This window comes from Phaenicophaeus curvirostris, chromosome 9 (assembly GCF_032191515.1).
Source record: "Phaenicophaeus curvirostris isolate KB17595 chromosome 9, BPBGC_Pcur_1.0, whole genome shotgun sequence".
In the NCBI taxonomy this organism is placed as follows: Eukaryota; Metazoa; Chordata; class Aves; order Cuculiformes; family Cuculidae; genus Phaenicophaeus; species Phaenicophaeus curvirostris.
In genome coordinates, this window is record NC_091400.1 from 14,298,836 (window position 1) to 14,317,790 (window position 18,955).

An 18,955-nucleotide genomic window follows, 5' to 3' on the forward strand; every position below is an offset into this window, starting at 1 on the left:
GAAAAAGGTTCAACAAAGATACATGGAGGAAACTTTCATCCCAGTAATGGAATGATGAGCCCTTTCTTCCATGTGTCCAAAGACATGCAGACATAAAGCTAGCATCTGTGCTAGGCAAACCTATAAATATGTGTATGTGCCTTCACAAACACACACCCTCATATAATTTCATGCTAAATTGCCTTTGTATTTGATACAGAGTAGTTAAATAACAGTATTTACGCACACACTGCAAAGGCATTTGCTTGCACAGCTGAAAGAGTGGTGAATTATATGGCAGTTTTCATAGTATACAGTGAAAGGAAGGAAGCTATTTTACATGCAAGACCACTCTTGGGAATAACCAAAATGGGATTCAGCAGGATCAACAGCACAACTCATCCACTTTCACACACATTTATGAATTATACTTTAAAACTGATTTTAAATCATATAAACTATGATTGATTACCACTAATATACTGCTTGAAATGATAGTGCCAGCTGCAAAGACTGTGAACAAACAGAACATTACTGAATGGAACATATAATAAGCTATTATCTTCATTAGGATATAGACACACAAAGAACAAGAGCCACATGTAGTATTACCTGGCATTAAGGATGAGAGCAAATTAACACAGAAATTTTATGTGTTCAATACATTGATAGACTGACATATAAATGTCCTTTCCTGCCTTAGCAGAGATATTTAAGCATTTTTCTTAATCAGTAATAGTTATGCTTTTAATTACGAGGACTTGATTATATATAACAGAAGAAACTTTGGCTAGAAATCAGTAGCGAAAATGTCTAGCGAACGATAATTACTATAGCCTGATTTTTATGGAATATTATGATGCCTGCATGAGAACTACAGAGATGATCTATCACCACCCACACATAAGAACAGGATTGATATTGCTTTTTGGTGGGAAGACCAGATGGGATAAAACCATTTGTACGGATTATGGGAGAAACCTAAAGTTTCATCCAGTAGCAATTACAGTGTAGAACAAGCAATCCTGGAAACTCACATTACCACAAAATCATTTATAGTATTAGGAAGAAACAACTACGGGTATGAGAAAAATGTAAGCATTAAAATTCCTAGTTTTGCAAATAACTCCACTATATTAAAATGAACTTATGGTACACTGCACAGGGCAATCACTGAAAAATACTCAGATGTGTAAGCTACTTGATTGCTAGAGCTAGTCAGAGTTTGTACCCCACATACAGGCTGGAGTAACATTGAATATCACTGCCACTCCTTCACATTGACATTTTCCACGTGGCATAAGCAGGAAAATCAGCCTGTGTTACTACCATCAGTTTGTACAGCAGAGGCTTGGTTGCAAAATTAATCACATAGAGGACTACTTTGCTCTTTGTCAAACTATTTTTTTAATGCACAAAGAAGTATAAGCATATAGGGAAATAACAAAGAATAAAAATGAAGCAGCAGTGAAAAAGGTGAGCAGATACAAGAGACTGTCAGGCCACATTAGTCAACAGGCAGCAGCTCTGTAAAGTCCAGACAGCATTGATCAAATAATACAGTCTGCTGATATCCAGCATTTTATAAACTGGATGCCTTCTTCTTCATAAATTTCATTTTATTTTCTGGGAAATTCTGACTGTCAGTATGAAGGTTCTCTTCCATTAGATAAAGACTCCCTCCTTCATGAGGCAACAGTGTGAGATAGGCCAGAAAACATTAAATATGAGTTGCCTGACACATAATATGGCAGTGGATCTGAAAACATGCTACTTCCTTTTCTTAATTTGGAGGGAAATCCTTTGTTCAAGGAAATAAATCTTTTTCCCTTTCCAAAAATATAACTAACAAATTTTAGCTTCTGTCTGAGGAAGAGGCAGTAGAGGGGCAGTCACGGAACAGTTCCTAAAGCTGCTGAGGATATCAACTCACTTATTTTCTTCCTTTCTTTTTACACCTCTGAAACCTCACTGCCTCTTTCATTTCCATTACCCAAGAACTTTCTAGCATATGGGCATGCCCTTGTATATGTATTAATGTCCACATTCTGACCAGAATATCCATCTGCTTGTGGTGGGGAAGGTGTTTCTGGACAAAGGCATTTCTTTGCCAGAAAAATATTGTTATTTCCTTTAAAGTGTGTGTTTGTCTACCATACTTCCATAGCCTATGAAATTAAATTATGCCTATTAACTATAAAAATCAACTGTTACAGAATTAATCAGTAGGAATTCATGCCAGCTTAGATCTGGTTACCCAACCTTTCACACACTATAAATCACTAACATCAGAGCATCCCTCAGACCTTTTGCAACCACAGAAAGGTGTACTTCAGTGACAACCCTAATTAATATGTTAGCTATTGGTCTGTAACTCTGACTTTATTCCCCTTGTTTTGCATGGAGAAAGACATTTCATTTTAGTAATATTTTAAAACAAATGTCCTGAATAACAACCTTCCAAACAGGGCACTGTAAGATATGAAAGATGGAATCTTACTGCTATTGATATTAACCACTAACCTACATGCAGATGAGACTTCACTCACTGCCCCACTGCAATCCATTCCTTTTACCTCATCATCTTCATGATGTAGACTGAGTTCAAGGTTCGTTAACTCACTTTCATTTAGCATTTTACAACACTGATATAATGGACCAAATTTGTCTTCAGTGAAATTCCAATTAAATTACATTATGTACGATTTCAGTCTGGTAGTTAAAAAGAAAATTAAGCTCTACTTCAAACTTCCTCATTTCTCAAGGCAGAAAAAAGAAATCACAGTGACACCGCAACAATAAAATTATTTTTAGATTTGCTGAACTTCTAGAATCCTTTTACTTCCTTCCTTGTCTGCTTTACAAAATTGTTTATTATTTTAGAGCCGCTATGTAATTAAAGCCTTTAAAGTTAACAGTATATCTTTCACTGGCCTGCTTATTGCACTCTACATTTATTAGCATGAAATCTTTATGTTGCAATAAAATCAGAAGCTCTTACTTGCAGAGCCAATCTCAAAGTATAATAATGATCTCTTGACAGTGCTGCTACCTTTTTCAGAGCAGGTCTTTCTATAAAATATAAAGAAAACTAAGGCAATTCCTCTTGCAGTAGTCTGCTTTTTGATTAGAGGAAAAAAAAGAAGGTAAGTTTCAGTATCATTGGTGATGTTTTTGAGAAAGACAAGGCATTTCTTGCTTTGCAAAGGAAAAAAAAATCTATGAAAAGATATTTTCTGAGATATCTAAATCTGTATGGTTTAACGCACTACTGAAATTAGGAATATACATAAAAGTTAATTTGGTTTACATCTAATCCTGGCATGAAACTCAGCAAAATTCACAGTGTTCTGTTCACATTTTTTATTTATTTATTGTTTAGAGAACTTTTTTGCATTCCCAGTATTTATGGCTTATTTGCCTGTGAGATTAAATAATGCAGCAGTTACAATGTTTCCAGGTTTTTTCTGGTTTGCACTAATTTCTTTGGTCTATTCTCCCCCTAGCAGTTTCACTGAAAATAACATAAATATGCTGCACAAGTACTTCATTGGAGGAATTGCAAATATAAATTCATATTCTGTCATGGAATTATGTTGAGTCTGAGAGTGACAGCTCCATCTGCTGTACCCACTTCCCCCTCCTCCCTGAGTGTTATTAAACAGTAATTCTTGCATCTAAAATCTTGGAAAATAGTTTCTGGCAATGGAAGATGACTGAAAAAAAAAATCTAGAGCTGCAGTTTTTCTTGGAGAAAGGTGGTATTTATGAATCTTCCTTCATAATCTAAATACGAGGATGAAGAAGCAGCAAACATTACTGCTATTAAATATTCAGGCATCCTCTGTCTCACAGGAAGGTATGCACTGTGGATCCTGCCATGTTCCCAGTGTTTACACATTTTCCATTTTGCGTTGAGGTCACGGGTCACACAGAGCCTAATCCAGACCCTCAGAAATCAGCAGGAATTCATCATTTGAGAGAGCTTTAGATCAGACTTGTAATTCTCTTGATGTACGAATTAATTTCTTCACCAGTGCATGTTATATCCATCACTGTGAGACTGGAGGGTATGTAGAACAAGGGAATAGATTCATCAGGCCACAATGCAGGGTCTATTTCATGGCCCAGCAGCACACACTGTTATCACACAGAGCACAGCATGCCCAGGCATCCTCACCACACCCTCACCGTTTCCAGCCTGTACTGGGGTTATTGAATACTACCCTTTCACACTAGGCTCCCATTTAAGAAATTAACACGTTATCTTGACAGGTATAGATCAGAGGAAAACAAGTCATCATTCACCAAATACCATTCACCAAATCAGTCTGCCATTCACAATATCCTCTGACTTACAGCTCCCACTAAGAGATAATCCAACATAATTAAATCTTTTTTTTCTTAGCACAGTTTTACTCGATGGCGCCAAGTTTGTAAATGCACGTTCACAGACTGAAGCAGCCTTTATTTCACAGGTTCTTCAAGGACCCAGCAGTTAGATGATCAAATGCAAACAGCAGAGGTTTTAATATTTTTGTATTGTTTTGAAGAGGCAAAGTATTCCATCAGGAGTCCATTAAAACACACTGGTCTCAATGAGACATTTACCATAAAGTTGAAGTCTTTGTGGAAATACCACAAGTACCACAATAACAGCAAGCGCTTCATTGATGGTTATTTCCCTTTTAATAGCATGCCTTTTTTACATGAAAGATCTATGTTATCTTTTAGTGACCTAGCATTACCAAACACTTACATAGAAAGTATGGAAGGTCTTTTTAATCTGTTAAAACTGTCTCAGTTACTCATGTAAATTTCAGGGGAAAATAGTTTTTAAATTCAGAAGTTATATCACAACAAGTGTATCCATGTTCTTAGGGAAAAAAAAAATCACAGTCATTTGTTTTGATTGTTATTGGATTTGCACTAAAGGACCTTTCTTACCATGAGACGATACTTCGTTTCTGCATCAACTGGTCTTCCTGCTTCCATGCAGGCAGTGAACCAGGAGATATCCAGCAATTCAAACCTGGAGATGTCACCAACAGACTGTCCTCTCAGCCAGTCCAGCACCTCCGGGTAAGAGTTGTTCTCAGCCACAATATGAGTGACAGACTCACTGACAAGAAGTACACAAATAGGGGTTTTATTTTTATCCTGAACCCAACTGTACAAAGACAGAGTCACTATTTCCATTTTTACTTACCATGCACTTCCTAAAAATTGTAGTATTTATTGTACGTTAGTTTGTGGGAAGCAGTTGCATTTTCATATCACAGTCTATCTCTTCCAGTCACTGAATCTGCTTTGAGGAAAGACTTTAGCCTGACGGCTCCTGTAAGTGCAGTATTTTCTCCCTTTCAGTATCATTTTCCTTCCGTAAGACACTAACCTATTACACACTTTTTTTTGCAGCTCTGAAGATATTTGGCTTGCACAAGCAGTACCATAATGAAAAGCCTGCTTTATGACACCTTCTCAACATTCCTGATCGATGAATGAATGCTTTACACTATTAAAAAGTCTGTTAACAATTATTCTTTAAACCTTTGCAACTAGTAATATCTTTTTAAAAATTTAACTTTTTCTGTATTTATATTAAGCTTTTTTCATATGGCATTCTCAAATGTTCATGACTTAAGATTTACTAATTATGCACTCCATTCAAAGACCACTTCCTTGCTACTAAGAGGCCAGCCTCTTAACTAAACTAAGATATCAATTTTGTAACATAAAATTTACAGATTGAGTTATTGGCCAATAGGTTATACGGTGTACTTCACTTAAAAAATGTGGTAGCACAAAGGTTATTACACTACGTTAGGGTTGGTGTACTAAAATAACATTGGAAAGAATCCCACAGTACTTCATGATTAAAAACCCACAGTTCTGCACCTTCTATAGGAAAATAATGGACAGGGGCAAGGTTAGATTTCAAGAGAAAAATTACATACATATTTAGGATGACCTGTAAATTTCTACCTGGCCTGCTGATTCTCCTCAGAAAGTTTAGAAATCTACTAAAACGGTAGGAAATTTTGAGCAATTCCTAGTGTTCCCCCTCCTCACATACTCCACAAGGGTGCTGTCACACACAAAAGACAACAGCACATAAAGGAGGAAACTTTATTTTCATGAAAAATGTAGGAACTCAGTATCTCTGAAGTATATGCCAACATTAATTGATATCAGTCACCAGATTCCTAAATTTCTTGAAGGAAAGGCACAGACAGGTAGTGTCATTATTTGACTTAGTTCTTATAGAAATAAGCCTAGAATTGGAACATAAATCATCCTGATGGCAGCCGCCTCCATTTGTAAGCCTCTGTAACCTCCTGCTACCCAATGTTGGTGACAGCCCTTATGCATATACAGTAAATTTAAAATGGACCTGACATATTGCTTTACAGCCTTTCTATAACACCTTGAGAAGTTAAGGCATCAACTGGTCCAACCAGGTACCACTGATAGATGTAGTTGGTTGGTATGGACTTTAAAAATGACGTGTGCTAACTGTTGAAGGCAGACTGCACAAACTTTCATAGAATCATAGAATAACCAGGTTGGAAGAGACCCACCGGATCATCGAGTCCAACTATTCCCATCAAACACTAAACCATTCAAAACCATTTCAAAGCAAACTGCTTTCTAGGAGACCAACAATACGCCTTGGCCTGTCCCTGTGACCCCCATTTGTACAAATAATCACTGATTTTATTTAATTGCAATGACAAATACTGAAGTCATCCCAGCAAAACAGGCTATCACATAACTCTGCAATAAATTAAAATGTACTGTATTTTGGAAATATGAGAAGTGTATTGAATGTACTCTACTTCATAAATATGAAACTCATGACATAGCACAATTGTCTGTCCATATTGTGCAACTTGTAGAGTCAAGTCTATTAAAAAAAAAATTCCCAATTTATTTTAATCTAAAATATTACAAATCTAGGCTAGTTGAACCACTATGAGGTACTATTGGTTTTCTTACTATTTAAGCATGCTATGTTGTACTTTAATTAAACTGTCACATCTTCACTTGAGAAAAAAAAAACAAAAACCAAACAAAAACCAGAGACACAGAACTTCTGTTTCCTGTGGTTTATTTCACTTTATATGAAATATTCATATGCAATGTATTTGAAGCAAGCTGCAGATCTAGAAACTTTGCCATCGCTATGCTCACAGCAGCAGTTTAGCTGCTGTGCACCAGTTTCCTCTGGTACCTCTGCAGCTGTGCTTTTTTCTTGGCACAGAACGTCACAAATTTAGCATTCATTCTGGCATTTTCAAACCCAAAAATCAACAGTTAAACAGTTCTATTCTATCCATTAGCAGCTAAACTGGAATTAAACGTATCACCTGCTTTGCATACAACTTATAGAAGTTGGAAATACTGGCAATATATACACCTGTGTGTCAAAGCAGCCCAGATAAAGCTTCTACTCAGTCCTCAACAGACTGTTGATGTAGGATTCAGAACAGCCCAGTTCATTTTTTTTCCCCAAGAATTCAATTAGTTTTGTATCAGTTGCTAATTGCCTACTTCTGTTCAATACCTGCTTGAATCATGCTTTACAAATTATTTCATCTGCCCTTCTTCCTCGGGCTTTCAGAGTTGATGGGATTGAAAAATCTGTGGAAAGGAGCTTTTATAGGGAGGACCCAATTGTATACTATCTGCATACAGATACAAAGAAATGATCAATTCTTGGTTTTCTTCCAGCTTTTCAGAGAACATACATAATGATGCAACTTTTGGAAAACTGCATAATGATATAACTATTGCTCATGAAAGGCACTGTTTGGAGGAAGGCTTATTGAAACACCATCAGATAAATCTGCGGCTGGAGTATATTTTCACCCTGAAATGTCACATCTGTGATATTTCATTCCTAGTTTTTTTCTCCAGTACTCTCCCAGATTGTACCAAAGTGTAAGCCAGTAACTTTGAAACTCCCATCAGTGTAACAGGCACACTCACAGGAAAATTAAACATTAGAGTACCAAAGATGTTCTAGAGAAATGCTCCCCTCAACCCATCACATTTTCCATTCCTATATATTAACTTTTTTTCATTTCAGAAATTGGCCATTAAATTTAGATTAATCTCAAGCTGACCTCAAGGGGGAAATAAACAATGGCTGATTTAGATCAGCTGAAGACACAATTCATTGATTCCACTGAGACTATATGAATGCATAGAAACATATCTCGTGAAAAATATTTGCAAATTCATAGAGTATGTTTTTTATTTTCAATACAAGAAGAAGCACACTGAAAAAAAGGAGACACATGAAAATTGGCAGATTTCAGATAAATTAGAAACACAGATTTTAGAGGTAAGAGATAGGAAATTTTGCTATTATTTGAGTTCTGTCTGCTCTCTGTTCAGAAGGTAATAGAAATGAATGACACCCGCAGAAATCCTGAAGCATGTTCACAGTGGGAAGAGCTAAGTATATCCACTAAATAGATAGGCAAAATCTTCAGCCATGGTCACTTGTATGATTGTATTTACTAAATTAGAACGTTTCAAGCAGCATTACTTGTCGTTATGTCTACAGATGTAAATATTTTCCTACCTTAGCTCACTTTCTACTCTGAAACCTTTTCTTCTTGCCAACTCCATCAAAAACGTCCTTCTGGTCATGCCCATCTTCCTCTGCATAATAAAAATGACTAACTTATTGAACTTTACTTCGTAACTACAGGAAAGACTTTGGGAATTCATCCCTTTCTGTCTTTTCCTCTGGTAGGATGCAGCTGGAGCTTTCATTCTATCCATGATGCAAGGCAGAAGTATTTTCTCTTGGGTAAAGGGGAGATAAAATACTTTCTGCCAGGCAGCAGCTGTATTTAATGTCACCACCCATTGAAGTAATTTTCTTCTGTTTTCCCTCTGAAATCAAAAACAGGTGCTACACCAGCAGAAACATCACTTGCTTTCTACCACCTGGTGCTTCTTGTACAGAATTACTCCAGACAGATGCATACATGCTTTCATTCCTTAAAACAGCCATTACCTATAAAGACTTTTTCCAAATAATATTGATTAGAGTAAAATTATCTCAAAATATCAACCAGAAGCAGGTCTTCCGCTGTTTTAATGGCCCCATTCCATCAATTTCTACTTTCAAATCTTTTCCAAATCTCGCTTTTCCAAACTGCAGGGAACTGTAATTTTCAATTTATTAAAAAAACGTATTGTTTATTCCTATTTTTAATTACAAATTACACCTTAGAAAACAACCAAATAACAATACATAAATATGTTGCAGAATAGCCTGTACACTTGCTACTTCTGTGTAATTAATTTGATTAACAAAGAAGAGTGTTTTTATTAAGAGAGCAAAAGAAGTTCAACTTTTCAAACTTAAATTGACGGTAAAAGATATCCTTTGCAGTTTTGATACTAAGGCAACGAAAGACAAAAAGAAAGCATTAAAGATGTGTTTAAATATCCTTTGGTGCCCATTGTTAACATCACTTTCTACTATTTACCACAGAATGTTCTGCTACCTGCAGCAGGTACAGTAGGCAAAAGGTAACTGCCTTCCTTCTTGTAAGCACCCGGAGGCCTTCAAAACAGCTACAGAGGAGATTATAGAGGCTACATAACATCCTTGTCTATAAGATGGAGCATTAGTCATCAGGGAACCACACTAAAATTTGTTGCAGATATTTGTATTGGATCCAGTTAGGTACCACCCTGAATTTCTGACACAGGAAAGTGAGTGTAAACAACCAGGTTTAGAGCATGTGTATCTATCTCAACAGACATCTACTTCAGTGGCAAGTATCTGCATTTTCACATCAAGCTGGATTTTTATTTTTAGTGTAGCAGAGAATTCGGATTTTGTCAGTCCTTCAGAGGGTGTCAGAAATGTTATACCTAGCAATTCTTATTGCTCATGTTCAGGGGATGAAGCAAGGTGGAAAAATCCTGCCTAACTCAGATCTATCAATTCTACTTTCAGTCATTTTATCACGGATGGATATACAACCTGATTTATGGAAAATGAGTCAGAAACTGTTTCCTACAATTATAGCCATAAGTTTAAAATTAAATTACCAGCATTTTCCCAGCCCTATGGCTCTTGCTGCTTCAACTATATTATCACAGACATAAAAAAACTGTTTTCATCAGAATAGAAAATAGCCATCAAAAATTAATATAGAGCTTTCAGCTCTGGGGACTTCCTGAGGCCATGAAGAAAATATATATGTAGTTCAGTACATAGACTAGACTCTATTTACTTCTTCCCTTGCCTAAGGATAACCCAGAAGCCAAAATATCTATTCCTCTTTCTGATTCATAACATTAAAATTGTCAAAATAAATAATTTCAAGGTTATTTTGAAATTATATTAAATATTTTTATAGGAACTCCAAAATGGACAAGCAGACTTTAAGAGGCTTAAGCAAAAGAATAGCAGCAGGGAAGAAAAAAAAAAAGTGATTGGTATGGCATTAAGGCTGAGCAATCTGTTTTGGTTGCTCCGTGTCTGTTTTCCAGACGACTAATCAACCATTGAACACTGGCCATCTCCCTGTTTAGAGCCTTCCCAGACTTGGTAAAATGCTTTACTTTATCTCAAGCCCTACAAGGAATAGTATATTTGAGAACAGAATCTTTACATATGTTAAACAAAGTCTTATTTTATGTTATAATTAATTCAGTGCTCTCAAACATGTAAATATAATTTCCCCCAGTGTAGCATCAAGATTCTCAGTGCCAGTGAAATCCTTCTGGCATGAAAAACATAAGTTATTATTCCTTCATGTTACTGTAATAACTCTTGAGCCAGATTTCCGAGGGTATTTAGGAGCCAAAAAGCTGCAAACAGAGACCTACTGGGATTTTCAAAATATCTAAGTAACCCAGGCACTCGGCTCCTTTGGAATGAATTTCTGGCTTTGAAACTAATGCAAAGAGATTTTATCTGTCTAATAAACATGGTATAATATCATGAAAAGGTCTCTGCCAAGGATGCAAATTTATTAAACATACCTTCTAAAATGAACAGGATTTCCATATCCCAGGTGAGTGAATAACCTACTCTCCTATGACATTAAATTATAATATTTTTGACAGTAACACAGCAAGTAGAATATGCGTTAGAGGGAGAGCAAATATAGCAGAGAAAAGCATGCTTTTATTTATCACAACGAAAAAGTATCCCATTATCTGAGTTATGACCTTACTCTCCACCACATATGATGAGTGGCCTAAAACCACAGAAACTTGCAGAAATTTTTTCATCTCAATACAGCCTCCTGGAGTTCAGAGTAGTTCAAATCCCTGCAGGGAAGCCTAGCACAGATTTCCTAGTTCTGAAGTTCTAGCCATGAATCAGTTCTATGCATTACCAAAGACACAGATTAAGAACAAAATGTACGCAAATGGTGATGGGTATTTAAGTAAATGTCTTTCATCACTAGTGAAGTCTGCCTACAACAGCGTTTCAAGCAGAGTCTAGTACAGACCTCAGCCTGAAGCCCATAGTACTGATTTGGCCTCAGAGGGAGTTTCCTCAGGAGGGAAAGTGCAGGAGCACACAGTTCCCAGAAAACACAGTTCAGCTTTTCTGAATTTCAGTATTCTACATGTCCTTTCACTGCACCTTCTTGATCATTGACAGACAGCCTTTTAGTTCCCTGCTTTCATGTGAACTGCATTCTAAATGTTTTATAAAATGCTACTTGCCCATTTTATATAGCTTTCCTCTGAAGAATGAAGAGTGATGAAAGGTGCTTTCAATACACAGCTGCAGTATGCCAGCCTTCAGAGAAAGCATCCCTCAAGCACCATCAATAAAAACTAAAGATATGTTCATTTGGACACTTTTTTTGATTTCACACAGGCTTAACAATGTATCAGTGTTTCATGGGGATTATTTTTTCTTAGCTTTTTCATTTTAAATTCTTTGGTAATTCAGTATTTTCCAATTAACAATTTCTTAGAAACTTTAAAATCCTTCTGATATTTGTTTCTGTTCAGACATTGACATGACTTTCCTATTGTTTAAATTCTGGCCTTCTTGGCTGCTAAGCACTGCCTTTGCTGTTGATACCTGTTCTCTTACTACCTAAAAATAATACGACAGGCATTTTTCCTGGATTTAGTAAAAGCTCTGTGTAAGCCAATTATATTTTTAAAAGAGTTATTACATAGAACGTATCTATATTGGTACCATTTACACTTACCCAACACAGAAACTTGAAGGATCTATGTATATCAAAACATAAAATAATTAAGAAATTTTTTTTGTGAAGTTTTATCTCTTATGAATAAGTACAGGCTTGGTTATTCATCTTTTATTTATTTGCTTTACCTCAACCTCCTCCTTTACTTGACACCAGGGAGCTATTTGGATTCACGAAGGCCTCAAGTTTTACTCCTTAATTCCACATTACATGGAAAGTTTTCATTCTTTTTAAGTAGGTAAGCGACAAGCTTAACTAAAACTTTTCCATCATTTCCGTCAGACAAAAACGGATCAGTACCTGGAACTCCTGGACATTGCTATCTGCACCAGCAAACCTTGTTTGGACACATGTTGCATAACTCTTTTCCTTTAGTCCCTATTTTTACCCCATATATTAATATATAAATTCTTACAAAATGGGCATGGTAAAGCCATCTGGGTAGTTTACAAAATAAACAGAACATCATGCTATTGCATTTGACTCCAGTGTTTTGAATTAATGTAATATTATCAAAGATAAGGAAATGCTAAAAACTATATTCTGAAGATGTTCAGTTACATTTAAAAATCAATTTTGAAGTACGCACGCTTGAGTTATTCATATCAAAGATGATAAACTCCATAAAATACCCAAATGACCAAGAATTTTGAAAAACTGATGAATTGTTTGTATGCTCTGAATATTTTTCCTTGACTGTATCATGGAATTTAGCTTGTAAGATAAAGCAGGCTTAGAGGGGACAAAATCTTGTAGCTACTGTCATTAAATGTACAACATTTATGATATATGTGGTCAGAATAGCTGCTTATTATCCTTTTCTCCCATCACCCTCAAATGGGAGATGAAAAACTGAATAAGAAAAATGTATTCAGCAACATCTCTCAAAACCTACCCATGTAGATTAAACACAAAAGCTAACGGCTTCTTTAACTGATTGTATACACAGCTACTATGGAAAGGATTTGTTCTTCTAAGCTTTTTCTAGAAACTAGGGAAAAGTGATATCACAGTGCTGAATAATTAAATAGAGCAATCGTGTCCCCTCCCTTACAGCATGGGAAAAAGTAATTGGTGACAAATCCTGGCAGGAGCTATCAGTATGCCTATATTCCCTGGAAACTATTATTTTCACTGTTCCTTCAGCCTCTCTGTTCAGTAACAAGGCTTACAATTGTTCTCTTTAGTTACTCTGCTAATGGCAGCTGCTGCTCCTTGTTGTGACAGTTATTGGACTATTCTTTGATTTTTTTTTTTTTGTGCTACTGCATCAATGGTTTCCTATACAATGTAGTCTCATTAGAGCCTTGGGAACCTCTCAGCAACAAGCAGAGACATATCTGCACGATCCCATCAATACACATGGTCAGGCAGGTTCTTTGACAGTTATACATCTGTTCCAAATACAGTTTACAAGGGTAAAGGTCTCTAGATATTGAGTACCACTTACTTAGACTCTCACAGTCACCTCATTGCCAGTTTTAAGGACATTTCCACTAATTAAATGCCAAACAACCTTTCAGAGATGAGGAGCAACACAAATGGTGTTGTTTGGTCTATATTCAGGCAGCTGAAAGGATTGTTTCTTTCAGTGATGACCAAAATAATATTCCTACAGATATTTCAGAAACTTATTCTACAAAAAGGTAATGCTAAAAATGAATACACAGTTATACAAAAATACTTATCCTGCCACCTTCATTCTCTTGTAAAGAATCCTTATCTCCTCTCCTGATTCTCTAGTAAGACAATGCTACTCTAACAGCTAAATTGATCATGTATCTTTTTAATTAGTTGTTGTGATAGTTACTAGATGGTACAATTGATGCATCTTGCAGTAACACTGCAGTTGCAGTTCTAGATCTATTTACCTTACAGAATAAACAAACACCACCATATGAGAGATATGTGTCTTCAACAGGTACAGAAAATAAAGCATAATGCATTTAATAAAGATAGATGTACTTAAGCCAAAAATAATGAAAAACAGGAAAAGGCCATTGTTATTTTTCACATAAAGCTTTCAATTATACATTCAATTTTCAGTAGTACAGGAAAGCTTCTTTGGCTTGCAATTCCCACATCATGAAGCTGAGGGGATAATCAGACCAGGTAATATAAGAGAGAGGAGTAAATCAGAGAAAGTACCATGGATAATGTTGTTGCAGAGGGAAGAAAAACTTATGAATAACATTATGCAGTATGCCCCCTTGTCCTCTCAAAAGTTTATGCAAATCACACCAAGATAAGAAAGTTTATCTCAGTTTCTGGCTATTGAGCAAAAGCAGCAGGCCATGGCAAACAGCAGAGTCCTCACAGACCTCTTTCAGCACACTGCACTGAAATAAGCTGTAGGAACAAGTCAGAGCCAGCATCAGACAAGATGAAAGAATTGCTGCCGATTATTACACTATCTCTGTGTTATCTCCAGAGAGAAAACAAAACAGATGTTCATCTGAGTGACATGTAATGAATTTTGCAGGTGAAGGAAAAATCAGTTAGAAGCCTTTTTTATTCTAGAAATTTGAGCTGAAGAAAATTAGAGAGCAGGGTGGAATAGGGCCAAATCTTCACCTTTTTGATTTATTGAGGTACTGAGTTCCACTAATGCAGGACTAATTACAGCAGAAGTGACCTAGTTGGGTGATTAATTCATAGCAGGGAAAAGTTCGCTTTATCACGTTGGCCTCTTATTTAATCCAAAACCACTTGACATAGTGGTTTTGGATTAAAACAAAACATTCTTTCCATTTCGTACTGTCTTCACCTATAATTTCGCAGCTGCCTAGAGTATAACAAAACACTTAAATATTTTTTATTTTGCATGATGGATTTGATGGCTCTGCCTTTCATTACAATGAAATCATAAAAATTGGATTCTTAAGGCCACTGGCAGTTCCTCTTTCAGGCTATCTCAACATTTGGTGTCTCATTTAACCTTGCAGAAAAATCAATATTACTAAACCCATTCAAAGTGGTAATAGCCCCTACAAACCCTGCCCCAGTGTAGCATTTCATACATAGAAGTGAACCTATGTTGATCAATCTTGATAAGAAAGCCATGCCCTCTGTAGAAGACAGCCTTTTTGAGAAGACAGCCTTTAGAGCCATATTTCTTACTCCTTAAATCACAGATGTAAATCTGTGCCGTTATTTTATGATGCACACTTCCTTAGTAGAAAATTCCATGACAAGATTTGACACATTTTTATACTATTCAAAGAGACAGTATAATTCCACCTAATGGAAGTACTTATAATTATGAGCTTTGCTCCTCTTTCCTGTGTTTATTTCTGTAGAGAAGATTCAGTTTTAAGAAATGAAAGCAACTTTTCTGCTATTTGAAAAGTCAGACTCCATGAACTATCACATGACTATGAATGGAGCTGGTAATTCAGTAAAGTTACAAATCAGAAAACCTCACAGTACCAAAGAACTTTCTGTCAAAAAGCTTCAACAACGGTTTCCTAAATTCTTCTGGTTTTATATTCCTATGCTAAACTAATAATTACCATGTATTATGAAGCATAACAGCAAGAAGAATATAAAGCAGGTAAATCTATTTGTGAAAGCTGTTCTGTTACAGCAATTTACTCAATATTTTAGTAAAAATACATGCTGCTTATAATTTAAAGACATTTTAATTCAGTCTCTTCTCAATTCATAATTTTATTAAAGACACTATTCAATATCATAGTTTTATTTTGCTGTTGGCATATCATTATGGGGTTTACAAGGCGCATTCAAAACATCATGAATACAAGCATGATAGATGGACAAATTTAGCCTCTGTTTTGTTTAATTGTGTTGAAATATGTGCAATTACAAATACATTAAATCAAGCCACATGGGAGGAGAGAAAGCCCTGAATCCTGAGATTGTGCTAATGGTTATGGAGAGTAGGTACCAGTAGATGCAGAAGTTATCATATAACTACTCCAGGCTGCTCATCTACAAACTTGATTCATAGAAGGGATACCAATCTATCACCCAGTTTTCACTGCTCAGAGCAAATTAATCAAATAGGAGGGTTTGGTCAAAATCTCCTGTAGATTTCGGTACTTTGGCTAGACCACTGAGGTACTTACATGAGGAATTAAGGGAAATACTGCCATTTCTCTGGCATAGACTTATCCACCAGTCTCTTCTTTGCAGACTTATAGCACAGAACACCTGAATTTCTCAACATAACATGGACAGCAACAGCACAATAACCTTCAAAGGAGGAGGAAGCCATGGGTATGACGTACACAGACTGCGGCTCTAACAGCTGCAAGTGAGGGCAGATCAAAATCATACCAAGAAGAAACAGTCTAGAGAGAAAAGTACTGCAATAGTAGTGAGCTACTAAGATTAAAATAATGAAGTAAGATGTAGTCATGCTTTTAAATGTTTGGGAAAGAAGTCCAAGATATCTCTTATGTTACAAATAAGAAAAAGTATTTTGTTTATGTAAGCAAAATGGAAGACAATGTAGAAACTATATACACAGATATGATAAATTATAAGCTGTATATAAAAGTGTCATTTAACATTCATAAAATTATATTTTGTTAACCGTATGATTTTGTATCTACAAACAGTTTGATCAGTCAGTCCATTATCTTGCATAGGCATCTAACAAGGTACAAAACATGTCATATTGCATACCCTACAAAGGGAAAATTTATGTATATTTTCATAAATCAGTAAATCCAGAAAGTTCTCTATCACAAGTCACTCTGTGTGGTGTATATCTTTCACTTCATGCAGACTGAATGGCTTTCTGGTTACTTATTTCACTAGTATATACATAACATGAGTTTAAATGAATTGATCCTTTTACACACATTGTACAGGTGTTGAAAAATCAAGTTGGGGGATGACTGCAGATGATTAGGCTCAGTTTAGAGGGCTGGAAGAAAAGTTTCAGACCAACTTTGCAACAGCCCTTACTGCTCTGGTTACATACAGCACTGTGAAAGGAAACCAAACATAAATATTTCTTGATGAATATAGATAAAGGGAGGCTAAAGGAACTACATAAATCAAATGGTAAGAGCAGACTTTTCTGAGAGGGAATAAAAAAATTTCACATTTGAAGGAGAGAATATTAGAGGAAATATTCTTCACTTTGCTGCCTTGAGTGGAAAAATATGGCTTTGTCCAGAAGAATGATTTCTGAGGAGGAAGGATTTGATGATGGCAAGGAGGTAAGCAAATATCAAGGGTATATGATAAAGGCCTTAAACAAATACTCTAAACAGCTATGCTTTGGTAGACATCATCAAATAAAATTTGAAAGGTATAAAAAATACCTTTAGAGCATTTGCATATAATTATGAATTATGTATGTACATATATACAATATGCATATGCACACATAATTTCTTATCTGTTCAGTTCCATATAAAATTATTTTGCCAATGTATTGAAGTTACAGTTCTAACAGCTAGATTTAGTAAATGTTGGGGCAAGCACTCTTTAATTTTAACAACTATATATATACATATATACACACACACACATATTCTCTTTGCTACTCACTGGTCAAAGCCAACAGACAACAAAACACAAAACCAACCAGCCTTTGTGGTGACATACGAAGCTGTGGTGTGCACTCCTTGCTGCTCCCCAGCAAACCACCAGGTGATCACCTTAAGCAACCTCCACAGCTGCACTACCCACAAGAATGTTAGAGCACAAATACCTGTGTAAACAGATGGCAGTACAATGTACAAGGGTGCATGTGAGGGCCAGAAATTGAGGATAGCTTTTTTTTTTAAAGGACTGAATGAGAAAGAAAAAGTAACTGACTACTACTTCAGTTATATTCAGTCCTACTATACTTTTGGATTCATAACGTTCTCAAGGCTATTTTACATTGCTTGGCACAGCAATTTAGCATGTCCATTGTGTAAAAAATTGTTAGAAAAATAATGGAGCTTAAAACTCATAAAACTAAACTACTTTAGATATCTAGTACCTATAACAGAATTACAATTTGTTATCACCTTGTCACTCACAACCCAGTACTGGACATCTGACATGAAAATTTATAACTCGGCCACTCTATAAAATGTCTAAGCCAAACAAAGTTGACTGCTGCACCTCACTCTGTAAACCACAAAGAAAAATTTAAAAACCCTTACTCTGGCAAAGCCTAAGCAATCTGAGGTTTGAAGACTCAGCTGAGAAGTCACTTAATTAATAAGATGATATAGCTAGTGGCTTTATGACTTGCTTTTTAGAAAAGGCTATACAGCCTCCTCAGTCCTCTCCAGAGGAAATAAGATTTTGGCAACACATTAAACAAGTGACTGCTCAGGTTTTTTTTTTGCTTGTTAAATTTGAGAGTATTTTCTTGTTACAGCAATGACTGAAGGTCTGCCCTGTTGCTTGCTTCCAAAGAAACCACATTGCACAGGTATCCATTTAAATGGATACATTAAAAACCTCAACCTTGTTAAGATTGCTTCAGTACTACAAATAAACTGAATACACCTGATCAGTTATATATCACTTTTCACACTAATTCACGCTCATTGTGCCTGAAAAGTGGCTGAAACACTTCTTAATCCACATATTTTAAACTAGGCACACAGATAAATTTAAGTGGCATACTCGGCACTCTTCAGGTTTTTCATTTTAACAAGTGACTAGAAACTCCAAAGTCATTCATGTTCCATTTAGGTCATAACTTTTCCATCTTTTTCATCTATAAGAAAATATAACAGTTTTCTAGTACAGCAGCCTTAAGCCTTATGTTTTTAAGAAAG

General features: G+C 35.9%; 1 protein-coding gene across 5 annotated transcripts in view; it reads right to left on the bottom strand.

The window, feature by feature from the left end:
• DNTT (DNA nucleotidylexotransferase) overlaps positions 1 to 18,955 on the bottom strand; it is a 154,878-nt gene that overhangs the window by 71,036 nt on the left and 64,887 nt on the right. For 2 of the 5 annotated variants that reach the window (XM_069863868.1, XM_069863869.1), the window contains exons 3-4: positions 8,573 to 8,652; positions 4,927 to 5,101 (exon numbers count right to left, since the gene is read on the bottom strand). In XM_069863868.1, the coding sequence (XP_069719969.1) occupies positions 4,927 to 5,101; positions 8,573 to 8,652 (255 nt within the window). Of the gene's footprint in view, positions 1 to 4,926; positions 5,102 to 8,572; positions 8,972 to 18,955 lie in introns of those variants that run through there. The other 3 variants (XM_069863870.1, XM_069863866.1, XM_069863867.1) reach the window with 3 other exon arrangements.